The 27,112-nt window shown below is 40.1% G+C and overlaps 1 protein-coding gene across 4 annotated transcripts; it reads left to right on the top strand.

Annotated features, from left to right (window-relative positions):
* The first annotated feature begins 1,092 nt into the window (after window positions 1–1,092).
* On the top strand, window positions 1,093–21,330 carry GDE1 (glycerophosphodiester phosphodiesterase 1). 4 transcript variants are annotated; one of them, XM_042921962.1, is made up of 6 exons: window positions 1,093–1,508; window positions 10,475–10,650; window positions 14,271–14,376; window positions 16,795–16,887; window positions 18,766–18,977; window positions 20,685–21,330. In XM_042921962.1, the coding sequence occupies exons 1-6, from the start codon at window positions 1,248–1,250 to the stop codon at window positions 20,830–20,832; spliced, it is 996 nt and encodes a 331-aa protein (XP_042777896.1). In that variant the 5' UTR covers window positions 1,093–1,247; the 3' UTR covers window positions 20,833–21,330. The 4 variants fall into 4 exon arrangements, with proteins under 4 accessions (XP_042777896.1, XP_042777897.1, XP_042777898.1 ...); XM_042921963.1 differs by having other exon boundaries at window positions 1,426–1,508; window positions 10,479–10,650; XM_042921964.1 differs by lacking the exon at window positions 1,093–1,508 and adding an exon at window positions 7,143–7,184.
* The last annotated feature ends 5,782 nt before the right edge of the window (window positions 21,331–27,112 follow it).

A 27,112-nucleotide genomic window follows, 5' to 3' on the forward strand; every position in this document is an offset into this window, starting at 1 on the left:
AATGTTTTACCAAAATCTTCTATCTAAACATATTACCAGCTTTCCCCAAAATATGAGGTAGTTAGTTGCCCCTTTCCATTTCCTAACTCTGTTTTACCTTCTGCCTTTCTTGCTGAAAATTCTTCCCGTGCCTATTTTTGCACATGTAAAATGAGTTTTAAGAGTGCCTATCACACACACACACACACACACACACACACACACACCGCCTATCACAAGGGTAGTTGTGAAGAACAAATGAGATCCATTTCTTACGCAGTGCCTGGTACAAAATTCTCACTATTAGCCCTCAGTAGAAGAAGTAAGATCAGGAGGAGGAGGAGTGGAAGGGCCACAGGATTAAAACTGGGATGGCTTGATGTCAGTCTTGACTGTCATTAATTGCGCAATTCATTTCACCGCTCCTGGCCTCGATTTCTTTATCTCTAAAATGGAAGAATCATTAAAATCCCCTCCACCTTTATAATTCGATTGTGCGTCTTCTGCTATGCTCTTTCATTCCCTCAGAATCTGAAAAATCCTTCTAAAGTCGATTGAATTCAATCTCTTGAGATAATACTTATCGACGAAGATTTATTGTGAGAATAAATGAGATAATGCATAAGACAAACGTTTGCTGGCACAGAACCTGGAACATGGTAAGCGCTCTACAAATGTGAGCTGTACTCCCTAAGCACTATTATCCACCCCCGCCCGTCCCCCAACGAGAATGTAAACCCCAGGAGAGCAGAGACCCTGTTGGTCCTGTTCACTCTTGTATCCTGGGCGCCTGGACTGTTGTTTGCACATCCTGAATTGAATAAATAAATAGTCTAAGTGTCCTGCCCCTGCAAGGCTCCCTGGGCAGTTTCCTCAAGGGCAGAATGAAGAGTCACTAAGATCCCTTCCAGCTGTACAACCATGAGACCGCTTTTGTGTCCCACCCGCTTCTGGAGTCTGAAAACCTTGGTTGAGGTCTCAACCCCAGAATAATCCAAAGCTATTTTGGAACGTGAGCCTAGCGCCTGGGTCCACCTTCGTTGCCATGGCAGCGGTTCCGCCCCCCCGAGCTCTGCAGATCCCCCACCCTGATTGGCTGAACAGCTGCCTCCCTCTCCGGATGGGGCCGCCGCCGCCATTGTGCGGCGCTGGTCCCCTAAGAGGGTTCCCTCTGCGGCGAGTGTCTTGGGCTTTCGGCCTCGCTTCTCGCTTTTATCCGGGAGCCCGGCGGGTCCGGGACTCCTGTCCGTGCCGGTGCGGGCGCCGGCATGTGGCTGTGGGAGGAACAGGGGGGCCTCCTGGGCCCCTTCTCCTTCCTGCTACTGCTGCTCCTGCTGGTAACGCGTAGTCCCTTCAATGCCTGCCTCTTCACCGGCAGCCTCTACCTCTTGCTGTGCCTGTTCAGCTTTGAGCCTGTGCCCTCCCGCAGAGCCCTGCAGGTGCTCAAGCCGCGGGACCGCGTTTCCGCCATCGCTCACCGCGGCGGCAGCCACGACGCGCCCGAGAACACGCTGGCGGCCATTCGGCTGGTGAGTCCCCCACGCCTCGCGCCCCCCACCACCGCCCCTCCTGGGAGGTTGTACTTCTGCTTGACCTTCCGAAGGTTCTCCAGTATTCTCATGATACCCTTCGTACACAGGGAATATATCCCAGTGGCCGTCTATTCCTCTGAAGTCAGAAATCTCCCAACTTATTTATATAACACAGCAAATACCTACATATTTGCTATATGCCAGGCACTGAGGACACACTCCTAAACAAGACAGAAAGGGCCTCGGCTTTCACAGAGCTTGCGCTGGGATGGGGGAAATCCGCCTTAAACAATACACAAGTGAGATACTTTAAGAGAGTGAAAAGTGTAATAAAGAAATAGGGTAGCGGGATAAGGAATGACTGGGAAGAGGACTTGGGCTATTTTGGATAGAGTAATCAGAAAAATCCTCTCAGAAGACATGTCTTGAGCTGAAACTGGGATTGTGAAAGGAGCCAGTCTTAGATCTGGGAGAAATGTGTTCCAGGAAAGGAGAAGAGCGAGTTGAAAAGCCGGGAGGTGGGGATGATGTTGGAACGTTCAGGTAAGAGACTATACACTATGTGATCTGACTTCAAGGAACAAGAACAAAGACTGGCAAATGAAGCAGGAAATGTGGCCAGATTAAGTACAGTCTCTGGCAGTAGTTGAGTTTATTCTAAATGGATCACATTCACAGGAGCTGTGTTTGCTTGTGCTCCAAATTATCTCTCTCCTTATCACCTTCTTCTCCAAACACACAGTTTATGCCAGACAGCCCCAGCAGCTGGACTCCTGATCCAATTTCTGCCTCTTGTTCACAAGCTCTCCTGAGACTCTTGCTCCCTCCAAGCTCCTGGCAGTCCCCCTCCTGACTTCATAATGATAGTTTGAGTAGTAAGAGAGATTTACATTTATACAGGCGCTTTTGCATCTGTGGAAGTACATCTCTTCCTCACATTTCTTTGAGAGATTATTTTAACACTGAATGGGTAGGAAAACTGACTCAAATACATGCAGCTCCTTCTAGAATTCAGCCTTCTGGTTCCAAGCCCCAGTGCTTTTCTTTGTCAGAGATTAGACCGTGTTCCGGGATGTAAAAACTTAGACTCGCTATCTAGCTAGGGACAGACAGTATTACATAACGAGCAAGTTAAAGCTTTTGTGTCCCAATAGGGTCTCCAGTAGGGTGTGGAAACAAGACACCATCAGGGCACCTTTCTTCACTCTACCCTCCCCCCCTGACTTCAGTTTCCCTATCTGTAAAATGGGAGTGATATTGGTATCCACCTAATAGGCTATATAATTCAGTGAGGTAGTCCGCAGAAAGTGCTTGGCCCATGATAACCTCCACAAATGTAAGCTTTTTAGGCCAATAATCTAAAGATGGCCTTCATTTTCAAAATCAGCTCAGTGGGGCGCCTGGGTGGCTCAGTCGGTTAAGTGTCCGACTTCAGCTCAGGTCATGATCTCGCAGTCCTGAGTTCGAGCCCCGCATTGGGCTCTGTGCTGACAGCTCAGAGCCTGGAGCCTGCTTCAGATTCTGTGTCTCCCTCTCTCTCTGACCCTCCCCCATTCATGCTCTGTCTCTCTCTGTCTCAAAAATAAATAAACATTAAAAAAAATTTAAAAAAAAATCAGCTCAGTGTAAATGTAAAAAATTTAAAGTTTGAAGAAGGAAGGGGGTCAGGAAGGCAGCTTTTAATTTAGTGGAGGACACCTGACTCTATGTTAGTAAACCAAGTTAGACTTCTCTTATGCTTCTTTCCCCTTGGTTCTTTGTGGGGCTTTTCTTTGTTTTTGTTTTTTTTAGTAATCTCTACACCCAACGTGGGGCTCAAGCTCACAACCCCGAGATCAAGTAGCATGCTCTACCGACAGAGTCATCCAGGCGATTTAATATCTTTCTATTTATTTTTAAATAGAAAGCTAGAAAAGGTGCTCTGTCTCCCTTCCATCACAAAGAACCAAGGGAAGGGGCGCTTAGCTGGCTCATTTGGAAGAGCATGTGACTCTTGATCTCAAGGTTGTGAGTTCCAGCCCCGTGCTGGGTGTAGAGATTACTTAAAAATAAAATACTGGGATGCCTGGGTGGCTCAGTTAGTTAAGCGTCCGACTTTGGCTCAGGTCATGATCTCACAGTTGGTGAGTTTGAGCCCCGCATCGGGCTCTGTGCTGACACCTCAGAGTCTAGAGCCTGGAGCCTACTTCAAATTCTGTGTCTCCCTCTCTCTTTGCCCCTCCCCTTCTCATGCTCTTTCTCTCTCCCTCAAATATAAATAAACATTAAAATAAATAAATAAAATCCTTAAAAATAAATAAATATAAAGATATTGAAGAATGTATTTTACGTTCTGTCTTACACTGAAATAGGTCAGGTGAAGTAACATAGCTATACAGGAGAATTGTCATGAAAAGAAAGATAATTATAAGGAAAAAAGTACATAATTGCCATTGGCTTCCATTTCAACTAACCTTTATGTAAGTTGCCTTAAAGTGTAACTCAGTGTTAATTGAACACAGAAGGCATTCCTAAGTATTTATCAATGATGTAGTGGTTTGGCCAGGAACACATTTGAATATTAATCATATTAAACGAGGAAGTATGTATGTGAAATACACATACACATATAGTGTTTCATATCCTGTTGTGTTCTAAGGGAATTATAGTAATTTCCATTCATGTTTGGGTTGTGCATATCTTTAATATGTGTAATAAACATTGTGCCAAGTTGATTCCTGGTCTTAAGAGGAAATGAATTGTGTTAGTTCAACTTGTTTGAATATCGATGAACTTTTTATCTATAACAAAATTTAGCTGCTGAATACAGACTGCAGAAGATAAAGTCGAATCCTCTCTCAGCTTCGAAAGGCACATGTAGTTTATTTCCATCAAAGTTTGTTTTTTGTCCCGTTCTTCCTCCCTTTGTATGTTTGCAGCTCATAATTTATATTCTAAAGCATCTTACTATGTAAAACATCAGGAAAGACATTCTGAGAATGGTAGAATTTCTGGTAGATTATAAAATTGATATAGAAGGAAAAACTTGAGAGAAGTTAAATAAGTGTATTCCAAAAACAGATACATGATTATAAACAGTGACTGAGGAATTTAATTATACCCACAGTCCATTCTCTGCACAGGAGCCAGAGTGCAGCTTTAAAAGTATAAATCAGATTATGCCCAGCTCTTATTTACAATCCTCCAGTGGTTCTCTACTGGGATTAAATAAAATTTGAACACCTTCTATCTTATATCTTTTTCAAAGCCCCTGTTCTCTGTTCCAGCCACCCTGGGTGCTTATTAGGATGCTTTTGGCTTCATGTAATAGAGACTCTAACTTCAAACACCTCAAACAATAAGAGGACTTAGTATCTCACATAACAAGAATATGTGGGAGAGGGGACTTCTAGGATGGTTTGTTCAGCTGTTCAATTTATGTTTTTTGAAAAAACTTTTTAATGTTTATTTATTTTGAGAGAGACAGAGTGAGAGTGGTGGAGGGGCAGAAAGAGGAGACACAGAATCTGAAGCAGCTGTCAGCACAGCAGCGGGGCTCAAACTCACAAACTGCTAGATCATGACCTGAACCGAAGTCAGACACTCAACCAACTGAGCCACCCAGATGCCCCTCAGCTATTCAATTTGTAATCATGGGACTCAGGTTGTGTCGATCTGTCTGCTCTGCCATCTGCAGCATATTTACTAGTCTTCCTCATTGCAGCCCCATTCTTACACATTACACCATCCACTCTCAATCCCTCTTTCCCAGAAGCCTCCATCCTACACACACACACACACACACACACACACACACACACACACACACACACACACAGAGGGTTTGGAATTAGTTCACTTACTCCAAACACAAGAGAAAGCTGAAAAATGGGGCAAGAATAGGTCTCTACGAGCAGGGAAGAAGGGGAATAGATTTGGGTACACAGTCAACACTTTGTGACTCCATCCTACATTGTGGTCTTTCTATTATACTTGCTATTTCTTTTACTTGGAAACTCTTTGTATGGTTTTTCTCCCTTTGATCATTAAGGCCTCAGCTCAGATGTCATATATATTTTTTTTTTTTTAATGTTTATTTTTGACAGAGAGACAGCACGAGTAGGGGAGGGGGCGAAAGAGAGGGAGACACAGAATCCAAAGCAGGCTCCAGGCTCTGAGCTGTCAGCACAGAGCCCGATGCGGGGCTCGAACTCACAGACCGTGAGATCATGATCCTAAGCTGAAGTCGGACGCTCAACCGACTGAGCCACCCAGGCGCCCCTCAGATGTCATATTCTTAGGCCTTCCTTGGCGGCCTTGTCTAGTGACCCTCACCTGCCTTAACCTTCACATTACTCTCTGTTTTCTTTTTCAAAACATTTGTCACCATCATAATTTACATGTAACATGTTTGTAATCTGTTTCTCCCTACTGAAATATAAGATCCATAATCCTTTTCTTTCTTGTTCACCACTGTCTCCTCACTTCTTAAAACAGTACCTCCTATCTCATAGGCACTCAGTAAGTATTTGTTGGTAGGACTGTGATGTATTAATACCCAATAAATCCATAAGGATAGATACTCAACATTATCAGCCATCAGGAAAATAGAAATCAAAGCCACAATGAAATACCTATTAGGGTGGCTATAACAGACAGACAATAACAAGTTTCGACAAGGTTGTGGAGGAATTGGAACCTTCATACACTACCAGTGGGGCAAACAGTCTGGCAGTTCCTTAAAAGGTTAAACATAGAGTTATCATCTTAAAACATACATCATGCAAAAACTTGTTCGTAGATTCAAACAACAGAAATATCCATCAGCTGGTGAATGGATAAATAAAATGTGATATGTCCATACAATGGAATAGTATTTGGCAAGAAAAAAGAATGATGTCCTGATACATATTACTACATGAATGAACCTTAGAAACATACTAAGTGAGGGGTGCTTGGGTGGCTCAGTCAGTTAAGCTTCTGACTTCGTCCGACTTCTGCTCAGGTCATCATCTCCCGATTTGTCAGTTCAAGCCCCACATCCAGCCCTGTGCTGACAGCTCGGAGCCTGGAACCTGCTTTAGGTTCTGTCTCTCTCTCTCTCTTCCCTTCCCCTGCTGGTGGCGCTCTGTCTCTCTCTCAAAAATAAACATTAAAAAAAAAAGAAACAGGGGCGCCTGGGTGGCGCAGTCGGTTAAGCGTCCGACTTCAGCCAGGTCACGATCTCGCGGTCCGTGAGTTCGAGCCCCGCGTCAGGCTCTGGGCTGATGGCTCGGAGCCTGGAGCGTGTTTCTGATTCTGTGTCTCCCTCTCTCTCTGCCCCTCCCCCGTTCATGCTCTGTCTCTCTCTGTCCCAAAAAAAAAAAAAAAAAAAAAAAAAAGTTGAAAAAAATAAAAAAAAAAAGAAACATGCTAAGTGAAAAAAGCCAGTCACAGAAGACTGCATATTATATAATTGTATTAAATAAAATGTTTAGGGGTGCCTGGGTGGCTCATCCTGTTTAGCATTTGACCCTTGATTTGGGCTCATGGTTTGTGAGATCGAGTCTTGCATCAGGCTTTGTGCTGACAGAACACGGAACCTGCTTGGGATTCTCTCTCCCTCTTTCTCTACCCTTCCCCTGCTCATGTGCTCACTGTCTCTCTCTCTCTCTCGCCCTCTCTCTCTCTTTCTCTCTTTCTATCCCAAAATAAGTAAGTAAACCTTTAAAAAATAATAAAAATAAATAAATAAAGTGTCTAGAAGGGGCAAATCCATAGAGATAGAGGGACTTAGAGGGGCCAGGGAATGTGGATTGCTAATGGACACACAGTTTCTTTTTGAGGTGATGAAAATGTTCTAAAATTGTGGTGATGGTTGCACAGCTCTGTGAATATAATAAAAACCACTGAATTGTACATGGATGAATTATACACCAAAAAACACTGCCGTTCCGTGTTTTAGTAGTGGAATCTGTGGTTTTCATTATCAGTCAACACAAATGAAGTTCTTTAAGTGAAGTTACAGTATAGTGATGGATATTTAAAACGTACTTTTCAATGAAACAGTTAAAAAGTCATGTAAGTATAATGAATTTGTTAAAGCAAATAGTTTTAAAACCAACTTTATCAAAGTATAATTTACATTAATAAAAGAGACATTTTCATTGTACAGTTTGATTAGTTTTGATAAATACATACACCTGGGTAACCACTATCTTAATCTATATCCATCACCCCAGAAAGTTCCTTTGTGCTCTCTTTGGAGTTAATCCCCCACTCACCCCTCTGCCCCAAGGCAACTATTGATCTGATTGCTATTACTGTACTACACTGTGCTATTCTATTACTTAAACTATTAGTATAATTTTAAAATAAATTATTTCATTTTATTTTTTTTAAGATTTTTTTTTTTTAATGTCTATTCATTTTTGAGAGAGAGGGCGAGAGAGAGCATGAGCAGGGGAGGGCAGAGAGAGAGGGGGACACAGAATCCAAAGCAGACTCCAGGCTCTGAGCTGTCAGCACAGAGCCCAACGCGGGGCTTGAATTCATGGACCGTGAGATCATGACCTGAGCCGAAGTCGGACGCTCAACCGACTGAGCCACCCAGGCGCCCCTAAATTATTTCATTTTAAATAAAATAAATTTTATTTTAATTTTTTAAAATAAATACATTTAACATAAAATAAAGTTTTAATAAAATTGCAATGTTTTTATAAACTTGTTTATGTGAAATTTAATGTTTTTGTGTGAAATTTTATGTGAATGTTTTATGTGAAATTTTGTATGTATAGAAGAAAAGATACTATTATAAGGAATTGTTATAAATGAAAAGATGAGTACGAATTATATACTGATACATGAATTAGAATCAGGAGCTTACCTTTTTGCCTCTGTATCTGGAATAACATAAAAGTCCTGGTAAAGAAAGTTGAATGCAGCCATTAGAAGATCTGGTCTGAGAAACTCTAATATGGTGATTTCTTTTATAAAGCTTTTGTTTGGGCCTTCATAAACTACTTAGAAAAGACAAATAAATGAACTCATTAGTTCTAGTAATCTTGCTAAGATACAGTGTCTCCCCATTGTTATTTCTTGTATTGCAACCAAATAAAGATGGCCCTAATGAATACAGATATAATTGAACCTAATTATAGTGCCCGCCTCAAGGACTAAGGAGAACATTTGTGTCACAGTGAGACAGTTGCACTGTGAATACTGAAAATGTCATCTTGTTTTATGTCATAAATGATATAATCCATATTGATTTCCCAATGTACTATTGTCTTTAGTTTAGAAAAGATATCTTTTAATCTTATAAAACGATAAACTTTTTAACCAGTATAAGATGTAATCATTATTGTAATGGCTTTTTCTCTGAGATGTGTTTTCTGAATCAAAACTTATGTTGAGAGCCAACCTCGAGCCAGGCACCAAGCTTGGTAATTTACATGCATTCTTTCTAAATCTTCACAACTCTTAAGATCATTAGAAAAGTTTCATCTTAAAAAGGATGAAACTGAGCTTAGAGTATGATAAGTAAATAGATGACACAGCCAGTGAGTGATAGAATTGGGATTTTTAGATGGGGAAAATCTTGGTCATAATGTGGACGTCAAACTTGGAAGCTTAGAAGAAAATATAGTTGTGTTATATCTTTATAAATAGAGGTAGGAAAGGATTTAAATAAGGTAGAATAATCAATGCCCATAAAGGACATGACTGATAAATTCAACCATGTTACAATTAAAAATGTGTTAAAAAGAACACAATAAATAGCAACGGCTAACATTTATTGAATGTCTACTGTGCACTGGTACAGAGTTGTACACCATTTCCAGGTAGTTAATTGTAATTATGTATGTAGCAAATACATAAAGACCTGTAAGGGAATGGCACAGGAATGATGCACATCAACTTGAAGATGGAGAAGAAGGGGGAGAAATTTCACTCTATCTGTAGGGTCAGTAGTAAACATCTAGTGGTTAAGAGTACAGCCTCTACTGTGTCCTAGTTTGTACAACCCAGAGCAAGTTTCTTAATCTCTGTTTCCTCATCTGAAAATGAGAATATCAATAGTACCTACCCAAATATGGCAAGAATCAAATGAGTTAATACATTTAAAGCACTTAGAATAGTGCCTGACTATATAGAAAAGGCTTATTAAATAGTAACTATTACTGTGTTTTAGGGCAGCAAGAGATAGAAGGAAATACGGCAAAATATTAACATCTGTGAAGTCTTTTTTGCTGTATACTGCTCTGGGTGTTTGCATAATTAATTTTTTTTTTTTAATTTAAAATCTTGATCGTGGTGAGCATTTCATGTCTTCATTGTGACAAGCCAGGGAACCAAATGTGGGCTAGCGTGTCTCAGAGGAGCGTGCTCAGGTTCTCTTTTTATATATTCTAATGTTCACGTTCTCTTTGTAGATAAATTCTAGTGTACCTTACCGTGCTTACCAGCTTGTTGGCCAACGGCCAGTGCTGCTCACATAAACAAATGTAATGTCCCCTAGAAGCAGGCCTGGTGTTTCTGATACAGAAGGTAGAGTTAAACCAACAAAACCCTGGCTCATCCTGTTTATGCCGAAGTAGTGCAATATACAGCTAATCAACAAACACAGGGTAATCAGAGATGCTGTACCAAACAGAGTGTAGGTAAACATGGAATTTGTCTAAATATTTGTAATTGTGAGCCATTAATGGCCCAAAGAGTTAAAGCAACCAAAGAAAACTTAGTTCCAGGAAACCTCTCCATCTACTACCATGGGTAGGGAATTTGAAGCGTTTGAGGAATCCCTAAGTGTGCAGGTTGAAGGAAGGTTATATCATCTGGAAAAGTAGAAACTGGAACTGGATGGGTTGCTATTTGTTACAGGAAGGGGAAGGAATCGGTAAGAGAAGCTGTCTCCTTAGCTAGCCCTGTTGGTTGTCTGGAGCATTTAGATTGTAAAGTGACCTTGGCCACTTGCCATTAATATTGTTGATGTTTTTGTTAAGGCAGCTAAGAATGGAGCAACAGGTGTGGAGTTGGACATTGAGTTTACTTCCGACGGGATTCCTGTCTTAATGCATGATAACACAGTTGATAGGACGACCGATGGTACTGGTCGATTGTGTGACTTGACGTTTGAACAAATTAGGAAGCTTAATCCTGCAGCAAATCACAGGTTAAGGTAAGTGGTTCATTGTCACTTAAATGTACCTTTCAGCTTTGTTGGAGATCACAGAAAGACACTGGCACCTTCTAATCACATCTTCTCCAGGAAAATTGTTTTGTTGTGTTTTGTTTTGAACTGTATACAGGTTTCCCAAGTAATGAGCACGGTGCCAGAAACAACAGAAATAAGGCATGGATGTTTTTCATCTTTTCCCACTGAGGCCAAATTTGGCTTTGGAATTATTCTCAAGACAATACTCTATCTAGTCACTAACATTACTAACATTAGACAATTACTCTGTACTGTCATATAAATTTTATATATATAAAATATACATATATATACAAAAAATTATATATCTATTTATATATGTATAAATATATATACATATATATATACACATATATATATATATATATATATATATATATATATGTATATATATATATCAGAACTAGTCCTGTAAGATATTCCACAAGAAAAAGGTTCTGTGATTAACTCAGATCAAGCACTATATTCTAGATGTTCCCCTTGGGGACAAACAGTCCACATCAACAATTCTTACCTTCAATTTAATGTTTCCCAAAAGTGAACGATCACAGAACCCACACCATTCCCACCATTAACAGCTATAAACACATTGGAATTAGTATACTGGGTAATAAACTTTGGAATGTGGTTATTTAAATCCCTCCCAAAATGTGTGCTCATTGTTACTCATCTTGTATCAGTTCTCTGGACAATGATCAATACTCCTTGAGTATTCAACCCAGTGATTATGTTATAGTCCTCCATAAAAGATTTAGACTTTATTTTCCTAGGATCTGAAAGAAATTACAAATAGGGGCGCCAGAGTGGCTCAGTCGGTTGAGCATCCAACTTCGGCTCAGGTTATGATCTCACAGTTTGTGAGTTCGAACCTCACATCAGGCTCTGTGCTAACAGCTAGGAGCCCGGAACCTGCTTCTGATTCTGTGTCTCCCTCTCTTTCTGCCCCTCCCCTGTCTGCGCTCGCTCGCTCGCTCTCTCTCTCTCTCTCTCTCTCTCAAAAATAAATAAACATTAAAAAAAAAAAAAGTCAAACAAAGGAAATTATACCTTAATCAAGAAAGAATATTGTTAATGGTTGAAAGTTCTAAGTGCAGGCTCTGGAATTGCTCTTTATTTCATTGTTCCGCTATATGCAAGAGAAAGGCAGGTTTTAATACTGCAGTGACATCGTAGCTAATAAGATGTTGGCTTCAAAGTCAACAATTAAAGGAAAATATGCTTAGGGTCATCATCACCTTTAAAATCCTTTAAGGAGGTATGATATTGTGGATAGATCATCAAGGCAGAAAATCAACAAGGAAACAGTCTTTGAACAACATGTTAGGTCAGATGGATATAACAGATACATGCAGAACATAACATCCAAAACAACAGAATATACATTCTTTCAAGTGCCCATGGAGCCCTCTCTAGGATAGATCACACGTTAGACCACAAAACAAGCCTCGGTAAATTTAAGAAGATCATATCATGCATTTAAGAATTCATATCACGCATCTTTTCTGACCATAATGGTATAAAACTAGAAATCAGTCACAAGAAAAAATTGGGAAATACACAGACATGTAGAGGCTAAATGATATGCTACTGAACAACTAATGAGTCAACAAAGAAATCAAGGAAGAAATTTAAAAATATATGGAGACAGATGAAAACACAACAGTCCAAAATCTTTGGGACACAACAAAAGCAGTTCTAAGAGGGAAATTTATAGCAATACAGGTCTATCTCAAGAAAAAGAAAAATATCAAACAATCAAGCCTTACACTTAAAGGAACTAGCAAAAGAAGAACAAAGCCCAAGGTGAGTAGAAGGAAGGAAATAATTAACATCAGAGCAGAAACAAATGAACTAGAGACCAAAAAAACAAATAGAAAAGATCAATGAAACCAAAAGAGGATTCTTTGAAAAGATAAACAAAATTGATAAACTTTCAGCCAGAGTCATCAAAAATTACCTGTAATGATTCTGGAAATCCATAGAGGCGAGAAACCACTGTTTGAAAATGTTGGAGTCTATCATGTAAGCTGCTACCCTTAAATAAAATCCAAATTCTGGATTCTAGAGAATGTCTGTAATTACAAGGGGCTAAATGTAGGGCGACAAGTTTAGTAAAAAAAAAAAAAAAAGACCAATGGCTAAATTCTTCATGATCATATTCCATAATTCTGTAAACTTTCCAAGTTAGAGAAGTTGAATGATTTGGCAGAGGGAGAGGGGATGGCAGGGAGGAACCTTAGAAAAGTTTTACAATCCCCTTTAAGGCATTGCTCTAAGTCTTGATTTGCTAATTGACTTTCTGTATGTTAATAGGCTTGACTGTATTAATATACACATTAAATAATATATTAATTTGTTTTAGTGCTTTCATTTAATGGAACTACAACAGAACATGTGTAGAAAACTATTCATTCATTAACGTGCCTAAAAAACGTTCACTTTTCCTTATACTCCAGTGCGTTCTAAAGAAAGGAATATGTGAAAAATTTTTAACTCACAAAAAACCTCTAGACAGAGAAGGAAGATCAAATGAGAAATATCCTCTGGGTAACCATCCCCCATTACTGTATTACACTACATCACTGTACATAGTTGGGTTTTTTTTTGTTTTTTGGGTTTTTTTTTCTAATCTGTAATGAAAAACAGACACTAAGAACTAATGAAACACCTTTCTAACTTCAGGGGAAAAAAGGTATGCGCTTGGAGTCAGTATACCATCTCAATGTCTTTAACTCAGCCAGTCTGTCCTACAGTTGGAACTTGTTGCATTTTCTTTGTTTGAACACCAAATGAAGTAATAGGCTTGTGTTTAGGGACCATGTTGTAGGAAAAATAGGTATTTTCTCTAGAACTATCCTCAATGCTGTGAGAGGCTCATCATGAGAAGGGGCATGGAAACTAAGACTGGCCAAAGGAATAGCAAATTCATGTCTCTTCTGTCACTCCCATGGAATAGGCATTGAGTAGAATGGCTGGCAGAATTGCCTATACTCTTTAAATTATCTTTTTTTTTTTTTTTTAGCCAAAATACTACAGTTGAAATGATACGGTCGAATAAACAGAAGTTAAATCGTGCAGAATGAAATTTCATTATCTGAGAAAAGCAGATTTCTTACATATCAGGCACTTAACTTTCTTTTATCAGAAAATTATGTATAGAAGATTATTTTAAACAGTTGCACATAAGTGTACAATACAGTGAACAGATTTATATATTCGTGGGAATTTCTCCTGCATAAGGTTCTATTAGGGCAATTACAGTCTTAAATTTAAGTTTCAAGTTCTCCTGAGGTGGCATTATATTCTGCCCTTCTGTGAGTAGAGTTACTAATTATATCATAAACTAGTAATTTCATAAAAATTAAATGATTTTTGTTCTTGTTGCTCTTCTTTGGTCAAGAATATCTAATCTGGTTTAAGGACTTAAAGCAAAGTATCCTTAGACTTCGGTATGGTTAAAGAAAGGAAGTCAGGGAAAACACACTTTCCTGTTGGTTGGGAGACATTTGTCAAATGTCTGTTTCACTAAACTTTTATCTTTGTCTTTTTCCTGCAATACACTATTCCTTTTCCCTCTCTTATAGGAATGATTTCCCTGATGAAAAGATCCCTACCCTGAGAGAAGCTGTTGCAGAGTGCCTAAACTATAACCTCACAATCTTCTTTGATGTCAAGGGCCATGCAAATATGGTACAGTTTATACCATAGACTTCACAATTTAATCGCTAGTCACTTCCAAAATTAACTATATATTTTGTTACTTATCCTTCTTATGTTATTTTTATAAATTATATTTGCTTATTGGAAGTTTGCAATGCACAGCTCCACATCTTTAGGGAAATAGTAAATTATGGAACTTTTAACCTTTGATGGAACCTTTTAACAACTCCAATATTCTACAACTAACACAAAATAGGTTTCTTTTCCTTGCATAAAGCATTTACAAAAGATAAACCATAAAGAGGCACTTCGTGAACAAACCATTCGGCTAACCTCGTAAGAAAGAATTCAGGAGTCAGACACAAGACCAGTTGCATCTGGCTGATAAGTTAACGGTTTTAGATGGATAACTATCAACTGAATTTCAAGAGAACTCCTATACATAAAGTTTCTGATAGCTAATAGGATATTTATCTTTTACTTAGAGTTATCCTTCTTGTATGATTTCTGTTCTTATGTATAGTTTTGTTATTTTATGATTTGAGTAGATGAACTTTTATGATAAAATTATTATAATTTCTTCAAATATGTATGACATTCCTAAGTAAAATTTTGCTTATATTATATAACATATACTTTTATTCATAAAAATATATTATTGCAATGGAAAATCAATGGGAAAATATGATTTAGATTACATTTGTTCACTTACAACCAGCTTTTCAAATACAAATGCTTTTTTTCTGCGTTTGGACAACTTACAGGTATTTTCCTTCCTTGAAAGCTATAATCAGTAATGGCCACCATTCTGATGATGTCATTTTTTTTTTTTTTTTTTTAATTTCAGCCTATAGTTGAAACATTGAAACCAGAAATAAGAGCCCAAGTATATATCCTTACTGTAGCACAGTAGACTCTCATTTTTGAAGAAAGGAAAATGGTGCTCTGGCTCATTTATTATTATGTTACTGATAGTTGTATGCATGTAAGTGTCCCAGTCAGCCCACATCTGAATCACCAAGAATACCTATTAAAAATACTAATTGCTGGGCCATATCACCTAGAGAAGAAATTCTGAAAATGTCTGGGGTCGTGGGTCAAGGAACATGTATTTTTAATGAGCATCTCAGGTTTTGTTGATGATATTGCCCACATTGGGATCCCTGATAGGTCCTACATTTCACCACGGTGTACTGGCCTTCATGCTTATTCTCTTAAAACAAGGGGGGGTGGGGAGAAGAAAACATATATTTTTTAAATTCAGCTATTTGAGATTTGGTGCTCACAGGTGGTTTGGCAACAATGGATAGAACATAGTGATCTAATTCACAAAATGGGAGTATAAAGGAACAGGTGTAGTAAATTAGAGATAGTAGAGCCCAGGAGCCAAGATTATGGGCTTTGGAGTCCAATAGACCATGATTAAACTCTGTCACTTACTAAAATGTAACCTTAACCTTGATATGCTTCAGTTTCCTCATGGATAAAATGGGAATAATAAAAGAAACAACTACATAGGGTTGTTATGAGAATTAAATAAATGTTGGTGAAGCGTTACACATAAAGCAGACATTAGTTCAGACAACAAGAGAACTTTGGCTGGATAACTCACACTGTCACATTAGTGAAGGCAAAACATGACATGAATAGTTTCTATCTTCTTTTTTCTTTTCTGGAATGCATTTTATTACTTATATTTAGTTATAGGTATGTGTGACTTGCCAGAACTTAGTGGTATTTCAAGAATTATGATATAGCAACATTACACTCCACCTAGTCACCTCTGTTGTTAGTTGCTATTAATGCCAGTGGCCAAATCTATTAATTCACTAGAGGTTACAAAGTATGAGTGTTTTAGCTCCATCATTTCTTCTTCATTTACTCATCTGGCAACTACAAAAAGAAACTTCTGCTCATCTTGGGAAGAATTGGAAGACTTTCAGCTCTTCCCAGTTCCTTCCTTGTCCCATTGTTTCTGCCTCCATGTTGGTGATGAATGCCATTTCCTCTCAGTCCCCTGGACTGAGCAAATGTACTCTTAGTAGTTCCCAGGCTGGTTGGCTCATGCTTAGGCTAGGAAAGGCAGAGGATGATAGAGTTATGGGTATAAAAGGACTCTTCGTAGTGCCTAAACTAGGTTATAAAGGAAAGGTTTAAAATTTTGCTTTCAGCCTCCACTGCCATACCTTCCAAAAGCATGACCAAAGGGGTGAGCTTCTCAACAAATAATAAAGCAGCAGTACCTCAGTTTCCCCTCTGTCTGCTGTAGGTGTGAGTTTAAGATGTTTCCCAATGGATAATGGAATCTACCCATACTCCTTTCAACATCCCCATATATTAGTAAAGTTCTAATTTATTCAGTAGGGTTGTACTTCATAGGTAATAGTTATTAGCTGAGACTGTTGCATTTAAGTAAATTTAAAATACATGAATTTCTCTGCTTTACAGGCTACTGATGCTCTAAAGAAAATATATATGGAGTTTCCTCAACTATACAATAATAGTATCGTCTGCTCTTTCTTGCCAGAAGTCATCTATAAGGTAAATTCAGGATTTTTATTGTACATAATACTATGTTAGTTGATGGTGATCATAGAAGTGGCCCAAGTAAGCATAAGCTAGATGCCTGCGAAATTGAACTGAATTTCAGTTAAGAAACTCCTCTTTTAACAAGAGAAATTCAGAAAGGGGAACGAACTCCTACCCTATTTTAAGACACCATGATTCCTCTTTAAGTTCCTTCTTTTATGTTGTTCATAGGCTCATTCAGATTACTTTAGTAAGTGCTCTCAGAACGAGGAGTTATGTACCTCTTCATCTCGCTAAGTAACAGCAGAATAAACTTTTTAAAAAACTCTTAATGATGGAGAATTTAAAATATGCACAAAAGTAGATGGTAGTATAACGAGCCCCCCTTTAACCTTGACCCAGCTTGTTTCATCCATACCCCCGTTTATGTACCCCAGCATTATTTCGAAGTAAATTCCACACATCATTTCACCCATAAAAATTACATTAAATATCTTTAAAAAGTTATTCCCCTTTTTAAAAAATACAGCCACAATACAACCATTATCCTATCTGAAACCATTTAGCCCTTAAGATCAGGAAATATCTAGTGAATATATAATTTTTCATTTGTCTTAAAAAATATTATAAATGGCTTTTGTTGTTTATAATTGTTAATTTGAATCAGGACCCAAATAAAGACTACATTCTGTAATATAAAATCTTAGAACCTGTAAGTTCTCCTTTTCCCTGCATGTATTTATTGAAGAATCCAGGTTGTTTTGTAGAGTTTACCCAAGTCCAGATTTTGCTCCTTACGCCATGATACAGTTTAACACATTCCTCCCCTGTATATATTTCCTATAAATTGGTAGTGAGAGCAAAAGACTTGATCAGTGGAGGTTCAATTATTCTTGGCAAGAGAATCTCAAAGGTGAGGGTAGTTTTTTCATCAGGAGGCACAAAATATCTGATTGACTCTTTTGTTGTTGTTTACAGCTGCTATTGATGCCAGCAGCCAGCTCTCAATTTACTGGCAAAATCTTATTATTTTAGTCTATCACTTCTTCACATATTAGCTAGAATACTTCTATAAAAATTCTCGTCTACTATTTAGTTATGCAATTGGCAATTAAATGCTTAATCCTTAACTTCACTTACCAGTTTCCAAGATATTGAGTTGGTTCTGTAGCCTTGTTCACAGTGACCAACAGAGCATGCATTTAAAGTTTTACAGGAAGAGTGGAACCTATCCAGATACAAACTATCATTGAGATGAATAGCGTCATGGGGCTTTCAAACATTTGGGTCAGTGTTTCCCAATCTTACTTGACTACAGAGGACTTCACAATGTAAGCTACATTGTCCAGAGGAGCACAGAACACAGACAGAAAGAATTACATCCGCATCTCCCCATTTCTCCTTGTCCGTCCCCAACCCCCACCCCTACTTCTCTCTCTGTTCTCCCTTCTCACTTCCTTCTCACCCCACTTCCCCACCCCCACAACTCTTTCTCAGCCATTTTCTCTAGAAAGAATCAAAAGCTAACCAACTCATCTGGAAATGATCATGGTTCTATCCTCACTAAGTTCTAATTACTTATCTCTGGCCAGAATTTAAATTGATAACCAACAGAAAGTTTATTCTTGTGACATGAAAATTTGACCCTGAGATTGTAATTTACTCATTTGAAAGGTATAGATTGTGAAGGAAGTGTTCTTATTTATACTGTATAGTAAATGCTTTACATCCCTTACATTATTTACTCAAAAGGTTTATATCTATTTAGTAGACATGGGGGCCGTTATGGCCACCTCATCAGAAAGAGTAGATTGGCTAAATCCAAAGAAAAATGAGAGGTATTAAATTTTAGATATGATGCTTATTTTAATTTCCAAAATTCCTTTTCAGATGAGACAAACAGATCAGAATGTAGTGACAGCTTTAACTCATAGGCCTTGGAGCCTTAGCCATACAGGAGATGGGAAACCACGCTATGATACTTACTGGAAACAGTCCATGTTTGTGGTAATGGACATTTTGCTCGATTGGAGCATGCATAATATCTTGTGGTACCTGTGTGGAATTTCAGCTTTCCTCATACAAAAGGATTTTGTATCCCCGTAAGTTGAAAGGTTTTTTTTTTTTTTTTATCTTCTTCTGACAAATTTCCTGGAATGCTCTTCTTGGAAAGGAAGGATTAACAGTGGACAGCCTGAATTGGGTTTCACCCGCAAAGCCCGCCATGCCTTTATATTTATTTTTTTAGAGAGAGGGGGTGAGCAGGGCGGAGGGGCAGAGGAAGGGAGGGAGGGAGGGAGGGAGGAAGAGAGGGGGAGAGAGGGGGGGAGAGAGAGAGAGAGAGAGAAGAGGAGAGAATCTTAAGCCGGTTCCACACAGTGCAGAGCCTTAATCAGGGCTCAATCCCATGACCCGGGGATCATGACCTGAGCCTAAATCAACAGTTGGACACTTAACCCACTGAGCCACCCAGGCTCCCGCCCACCATAGCTTTATTAAGTTGGAATGCCACTGGCTTCTTAGGTGGGAAGAGTTCAGACATACTTCACTGTTTCCAAAATAAGTTGATCAAATATTCTCAGTTTTTAGTTTTAAAGAAAAACCTAATAAAAAATAAACCTGCCAAACTATGATGAGAGAGAGATTATAAGTCCTTGTGATTGGCTCCCTTTGGAAAGCAACACAGATGCAGGGCAGAGCCCCAGTGAAGACATCCTGTGAGCACCTACCTTACCCCTCCCACTTTCCTTCCTGCTCTGCTCTACATTATAGGCTCTGCTCCAATGCTTCCCAGAAAACTTTCCATTCTCTAACCTACTAGCAGTCTCTGACCTTTATTGTGGTAATCTTATAGCTGTGTATTTCAGCTGATTAGAGTTGTTAGTTTTGGGTTATTTCAGGTATGTGTGCATTCAAGTCAGTCAATATTTGACGTAGGCCTACAGATTTGCAAGGTATTACTAAGAAGCTGAAGATGCTGTGGTAAAGAAAGCCATGATGTGCCTTCATGGAATTTATAGTTAAGTAAAAGAGAAGTTGCTAATCAAATCAAATGCAATAAATATAAAATTACAATTAAGATAAATGCTATGTAGGAGAGAACAGTGTCCATTTACTGTGTAATTTGACCTAATCATGGGAAAACATCCCCCAGGGAGGTGACAACTAAGCTAAGATCAGAAGGGTGAGTAGGGGGCGCCTGGGTGGCTCAGTCCATTAAGTGTCCGACCCTTGGTTTTGGCTCAGGTCACACCCTCACAGTCTACGAAATCGAGCCCCACATCAGGCTCTGCACCGACAGCACCGAGCCTGCTTGGGATTCTCTCTCCCTCTCTCTCTGCCCCCCTCTCTCTCTTCAAATAAATAAATACACATTTTAAAAACAAAAAGGGTGAGTAGGAATGGGAGTGTGGAGATCCAAGTCACAGGGGAAAACACATGCAAAAACGTGCTACAGCAGGAAGGAGCCTAGTTCTTTCAAGGACTTGAAAGAAAATCCATATTCTGCGACACCAAAAGGAAAGGGGGAGGGGGGAGCATGGTGTAAGATGAGGCCAAGGAGATGGGTGGGGGCAAGCCAGTATGGCCTCCAGTATGACTTCTGTTTTGGTGTAGGGTGTCTTTAGTAAGTCACTGAAGTGTAAGCTGGAACAACGTGGAGGAGGTTCTGGTGCTGGGTTTTGAAACACTCCCTCTGATTCCACACACAGACCAGTTACGAGGCTCTTTTTGGGCACTGTTAGTACTCAGTGAATACCAGGAACAGTTGGTCCTTGTTCTGACAGGATTGGTTTGTCCTCTTTCTCCAGGGACTACCTGAAGAAGTGGTCGGCTAAAGGCATTCAGGTTGTGGCTTGGACTGTTAATACCTTTGATGAAAAAAGTTACTACGAATCACATCTTGGTTCCAGTTATATCACTGACAGCATGTTGGAAGACTGTGCATCTCAGTTCTAGAATTTTACCCCAGGGAGGAAATCCGGGTATAGAAACTGCCTGCTGGCCTCAAGCAGGGATATCAAAATACCCTTTGTGCTAGCCCAAGCCCTGGGGGATCAGGTGGCTCACACAAGCAATAGTCGGTATTTGCATTTTTACCTGAACCAAAGCAAAACCTGGTTTTGCCACCTTGTTCCATGGAATGCCTGAGTTCAACACTCTTGCTCTTGAAAATCTGGGTCTGCAAAAAAGGCACAACAGTTCCTGCCCCAACCTAGCTGATGGGTACACCAAAACCCAGTGAGGATAAGCACAGATTGAGTTGTGGAGTTTGGGGTTGCAGATGCAAATGCATGGGAAATGCATGATCACTCAAAAGTTGACATTTTAAAATTTGACACACTTACGTAATTTACTTATTTAAAATATTTGTATTCAGCTACATTATCAATGTACTATAGACAGCAAACTTGTGACCATACTAATAAAATCATTAAAAGGAGCACTAAGGGAAAACTGTGTACCAAGCATAATGTCCTAAGACATTAGGAATTCAGGGAAGCTGCTCTCTGCAATCCAGTGACCAGTGACCAGAGGCAACAGCCCCTGCTGAGCCTTCATTGCATAGCAAAGAAAACCGTAGGTAAGTCTTGATACCAGTCCGAGGGATTGTTTATGGTATCTTGAAATAAGAGCTATGAGCCACTAGGGGGCTGAGTTACACTCGTTCGGGCTGTTGTACAACATGACACTAGAACTGCAAGAACCATCTAAGAACATCTAGACTTACCCTCATTTGGCAAATGAGAAAACTCAAACCTGTAGAAGGAAAAGGTCTTCCTCAGAAATGACCCAGCTGGTGACATAGCAGAGCCTGATCTCCTAAAACTAAAATTTCTTAACTATTTGCCACAAACTTTTTAATGGTTTAATATGTCTATCTCAAAACCCAGAAGAATCCTACAGGGGTATTTTCCTTTTATGGATGAGGAAACCAAGGCAATGCAAACTTAAAGTCACCTACCCAAGCTGTCCCAAGTCTTCAGTGCAGTTGAGATTCAAATCCAAGTGAATCTAACTCCAGAGCCACTGCTCTTAACCATTTGCCCTGTCTGCCTTTACATTGTAGAGCCCTTCATTCCCAGCTCTGTGCTCCTCCACGTAAGCTTCTAGCGGTCTTAACTGTGAACTTAAATGGCAATATTTAAGACGATATGCAGTCTTTAAAAAATTGCAAAGCCATCTGTCTCCCATAGCTGCGTGTTCCCACCTTCCAGCCCCATCTGCAGTCTTGACCACAGGCCCTGAGCTTAGTCATGACTTCCTCCTGAGCCCCAGTGGGTCACCAGCCTCACACTCAGCAGCCAGACCACCAGTCCACACAGCTAGATGGCAAAGAGAAGCACACCGAGTTTTGCTACGATTGGTGTTGGCAAAAGCATGATAGATGGGGCTGGGGACGTTTTCATCAATATTTACAAAGACATTTTCTCGAATCTAAAGATCAACAACAGGACAAAGATTTATCCAATGAATGGAACAAATGCATGTCCTTTCATGTCACATCGTGACTAGAATGTCAAGAGGAGGAGGTGACCAAAGAAAACGTCTGCAGACTGAATCCCCACTTTGGCAAACAGACTGCACAGCAACCAACAAGGGAGGAATTCTCTTGGAGGCAGCACAGCATTAACCTCCCTTCTGTTGTGGGAAGACCTCTTGAGAGCCTCTTGACCTTTGTCCCAAATCCATTTTGCCCTTGACTTGGGCCCAATTAAGGATTTCCATCCAGTGCTAAGATCCTTGAAGATTGGAGAATTTGGATGAAGAAAGAAAGTGTTAGTACTACCATTAAGCACTTGGATGGCTTAGTATAGGGCTTAAAAACATAGTATTTGGGATCAGAGAAAACTAAATCCAATTTTATGTTTAGCAACCTAATAAGTGACCTTGGGCAAGTTATTTGATTCATTTGTACAATAGGGGCAGTATTGGTACCACCCTAGGGAGTGGATGATTAAATGGCAGGGTGCATGTAAAAGGCTTATTACATAACTAACATTTACGGACTCCCTAACATACACTAGACACTGTTTGAAATGCTTTCCATGTGTTTGCTCTGCAACACCACCATAAGGTTGCTACCATCACAATCCCACATTATAGTGAAGGAGACCAAGGCACAGGGAAGTTAAGTAACTTGCCCAAAGTCACACAACAGTAATAGTGTAAGGATTTGGTCCTGGTGATATAGTTCCAGAGCTCACACTTCATACCTCTGCCTATCCTCATGTCCAGCCCATAGCAAGGACTCCCTAATGAGGAACAATCATTCCCTACCCTATAATGGTGCCTGTCACATAATGGATGCTCAATAAGTGTTTGTTGGAGGAATGAATTATGGGATAGCCAAGTGGAAACTTCTTGAGGAAACTGGAGGTGCAGACCTAGTGTGCAGTGGGAGTTGTAGATAAATGATTCAGAATTCAGCAGATCGAGGGGTCATCTAAAGTCACGATAGATGGCATTCTTTCCAAGAAAGTCAATACAAATGAAAATTACATCCTCCGCTGTTCATTCAACTGCCCCTCTGTCCTCAGGCTGCCCCAGACAGGTAATACGGAAAGACTACCTCCAAAGACTTAAGAAATCCACTGCTGATTTAACAATGCTCGTTTTCTTATTTGGAGATCAGTGTCTGCAATCCTGTTTGATAAGAATTTCACCAAAACAAATACTCTATTTTTTTTAGATTCAAATTCTAAATAAAATACCTACCATTTCCTACAGTGGGAATAGTCCTTCAATGGGACAATAAACCACGGCTCTCAGGACAAATGAGGGTATGAATTAATGAAGTTGCAAACATGCAGGCAAACCTTTAGCATGGAGTGATGGTTACCATAGTACAAGGTTATTTGGTTTCTTTAACCAAAACTACTAAGGGTTGATAACCTTGTATGTTCTCTTATCAAGCTAAATTATGCCTAAAATCTCACAATCTGATCAGCAGAGTATTACCGTATTACCAAGTATTACAAAGAGGTTGGATATCAGCTAGGCACAATGGTCCTCAAAGGACGCTGTCCTTTGAGACCTGTGTTTAGTATCAGCCTAAGGAGGACCTTGTTAGAAATGCAAATCTCGGGGCGCCTGGGTGGCTTGGTCGGTTAAGCGTCTGACTTCAGCTCAGGTCATGATCTCACGGTCCGTGAGTTCGAGCCCCGCGTCGGGCTCTGTGCTGACAGCTCAGAGCCTGGAGCCTGTTTCAGATTCTGTGTCTCCCTCTCTCTCTGCTCCTCCCCTGTTCATGCTCTGTCTCAAAAATAAATAAACGTTAATAAAAGAAAAGAAAAGAAAAGAAATGCAAATCTCAAAGCCCATCCCAGAACTACTGAAGCTGAAACTCTGGGCTGGCTGTTTCAGCAAGTCCTCCAGGTGGTTCTGTTACTTGCTCAAGTCTGAGAACACCTGAGCCAGAGAAAAATCCAAACGTCCTCAATCCTACCACTAACTAGCTATGAGACGGACAAATCACTTAACCTAGGTGTGCCCAACTTTTCATCTGTCAAATGGAGACCATATTTGCACCAATTGTCTCATAGCAATAGTGTTAAGAGGTTCAAATGAAGGGGAAGATATGGAAGTGATTTGAAAAATGTGTGAACAGTGTAGCATATAAAAAAATGTGGAGGCGCTCGAACACCAAACTACTCAGGGTGTGGTGCTCAGACCCAGGAGCTCTAGACAGAAAGGCAGAGTCTCAGCCCCGATCCCTGAACCTCACAAATTAGAAACTGCTTCGTATCAAGAGCCCAGGTGGTTAAGGTGAAGAAAGATCTACACAGGTGTAAGGCATTACTTGTATGGGACAGGTGCAGTAATGAGCCAAGCAGAGGGGCCCCCTTGCTCCACACCTGAGCTCCTCCATCTCATGCTATCTCATGGTGGATCAGATATGTAAATGTTCTGAAAAGTTCCAACTTTGAGAATTTAGGAAGGTATTTGTGAAGTGCTACCGTACTGAGACAATCCATATTATTAATGAGCTGACTTCTTGCCACCTGACCTCAATTCAAAGATTATAAAAACGTATTATCAGTCATGTGCTATTTTAGTCACTCCTTTTGTAATTGAACTTCACACAAAATCATCTCATTGCCTCAAAAATGAACTGAGCCATTCACCGCAGCCACATAAAGGATCCGATCCTGCAGAAATTTCAGAACGGCTACCTATTTTTTATACTTAAAACTATAGGGGTTATCCGGCTTTCAAGTAACTGTTGGAAAGCATATGTTCCTTTTATCATTTTGGACTAATTAAAATTAGAGTTGAAGAGGAGGATGGGGAATATTCCCGGAATATTCTGATGCTCCCCATTGGCACGCTCTGATGCCTTTTATGGTCAGGCAAGTTTGGGAAGAACTACAGCAGTGGTCCCTGATCCCCAGGCAGACACCTGAAACCATGAATAGTACTGAACCTTATACAGACCATGTGTTTCCTATCATACACACCTGTGACAAAGCTTACTTTAGAAGTCAAGCACAGTAAGAGATTCACAACAATAATATACTGTAATACACGTTATGGGAATGTAATCTCTCTCTTAAAATATTGTCCCATACTCACCTTCTTGTGACGACGTGAGACGATAAAATGCCTACGTGACAAGATGAAGTGGGATGAGTGATGTAGGCGCTGTGACCTAGCGCTAGGCTGCTTCTGACCTCCTGACAAGGTCACAAGGAGGGTCATCTGCTTCCTGACTGCAGTTGACTGTGGGTCACTGAAACTTCGAAGAGCGAAACCATGGATAAGGTTCTCTAGATCCTGGCTCGGATCTCAGCCTGGCTTTCCACCGAGACCATTTGGGGAGCTCTAAAGAAAAAGTGCAGGAGCCTGATTTAGTTGGTCTAGACCGGGGCCTGGGCCTGGCTGTTGTCCATCAGCTCCCCCCGGTGATTCTGAGCATAGCCAGCATTGACCCGGAAGCCTAACGGGAGGCCCTGAGAGGACTGGAGGAGAGTTGTCCTCTATTATAGGGCTGAACTGTATTGACCCAAAATTTATATGCTGGAAATCTGAACCCCCGAAACCTCATAATGTAACCATATTTGGATATATGGCCTTTAATTAGGTGAGTTATATTACAGCCATTAGGGTGGGGCCTAATCAAATCTGCCCGGTGTCCTTATCAAGTAGAGGAAATTTGGACGTGTAAAGGTACATACAGAGCAAAGACCAGGTGAAGACACAGTGAGAAGGTGACCATCTGCAAGCCAAGGAGGCGTCAGAATGAAACCAAAACTGTGGACCCTGACAAGGACCATGACCTTGGACTTCCAGCCTCCAGAACTGTGGAAAAATGCATTTGTGTTGTTTAAGCTAGCCAGTCCGTGGTATTTGGTTATGGCAACACTTGGCAGGCCAATACATCCCCTATCTCAAGCCCAAGTTTTTTGTTTTGGGGGCCTTTTTTTAGTTTATTTATTTTGAGAGACAGTTGAGTGGGGGAGTGGCAGAGGGAGAGAGAGGAAGAGAGAGAAAGAATCCCAAGCAGGCTCTGTGCCGTCAGCACATATGGGGCTTGAACTCATGAAAACATGAGATCATGACCGGAGCTAAAGTCAGATGCTTAACTGACTGAACCACCCAGGCCCAAGCCCAAGTTTTAAAAGCATCCTCATATCCGAATGCATGTGAAACCTACAGAGTAGATCTTTCTCCTTTGTTTATACCTCCAGTAGAAACAGGAGTTAACACAAGCAATGGAGGTTCATGGAGACACATTCCAGATAGAGGCTCTTAGCATATGGTAAGTGAGCAAAAATGTTGCTCTCGGAGCGAGTCCATATTTCAGTGCAGAAGCCAAAGAAGCACAAAACAGCTTTAAGATGACACTGAGAGGGAAAAAAAATTACTTCAAACATCAGTTCAATGGACTGCCTTCACTAACCCCACAGATATGTCTCCCGTAGTGTCCTGGGCTTCTCCTTCACAGCACCTGTCACAATTACATTTAATTACTGTTCAATAGTAATTAAATTACTGTCTAAATTAATCTGCTAGAAACGAAGCACATGAGGGCAGAGTGTGTCTTGACTTGCTCAACATCTTATTTATAACCACTTGGCACATATTTGTTGAATGAATGAATGAATGAATGAATGAATGAATACTGCCACCAACTGCTAGCAGGGATGATACCAAAAAATTTTAACTCATTTGATGACATTTTGTTGATGAAATGAATTAACGAATAAATAAGTGAATGAAAAAGTGAATCAGTGAC

This window comes from Panthera leo, chromosome E3, assembly GCF_018350215.1.
Source record: "Panthera leo isolate Ple1 chromosome E3, P.leo_Ple1_pat1.1, whole genome shotgun sequence".
In the NCBI taxonomy this organism is placed as follows: domain Eukaryota; kingdom Metazoa; phylum Chordata; class Mammalia; order Carnivora; family Felidae; genus Panthera; species Panthera leo.

Coding starts and splice junctions, on each gene's coding strand:
- GDE1 (XM_042921962.1), top strand. CDS start 1,248: ATGTGGCTGTGGGAGGAACAGGGGGGCCTCCTGGGCCCCTTCTCCTTC. Junction 1,509..10,474: donor CGCTGGCGGCCATTCGGCTG/GTGAGTCCCCCA, acceptor GTTTTTGTTAAG/GCAGCTAAGAATGGAGCAAC. Junction 14,377..16,794: donor TCAAGGGCCATGCAAATATG/GTACAGTTTATA, acceptor TCTGCTTTACAG/GCTACTGATGCTCTAAAGAA.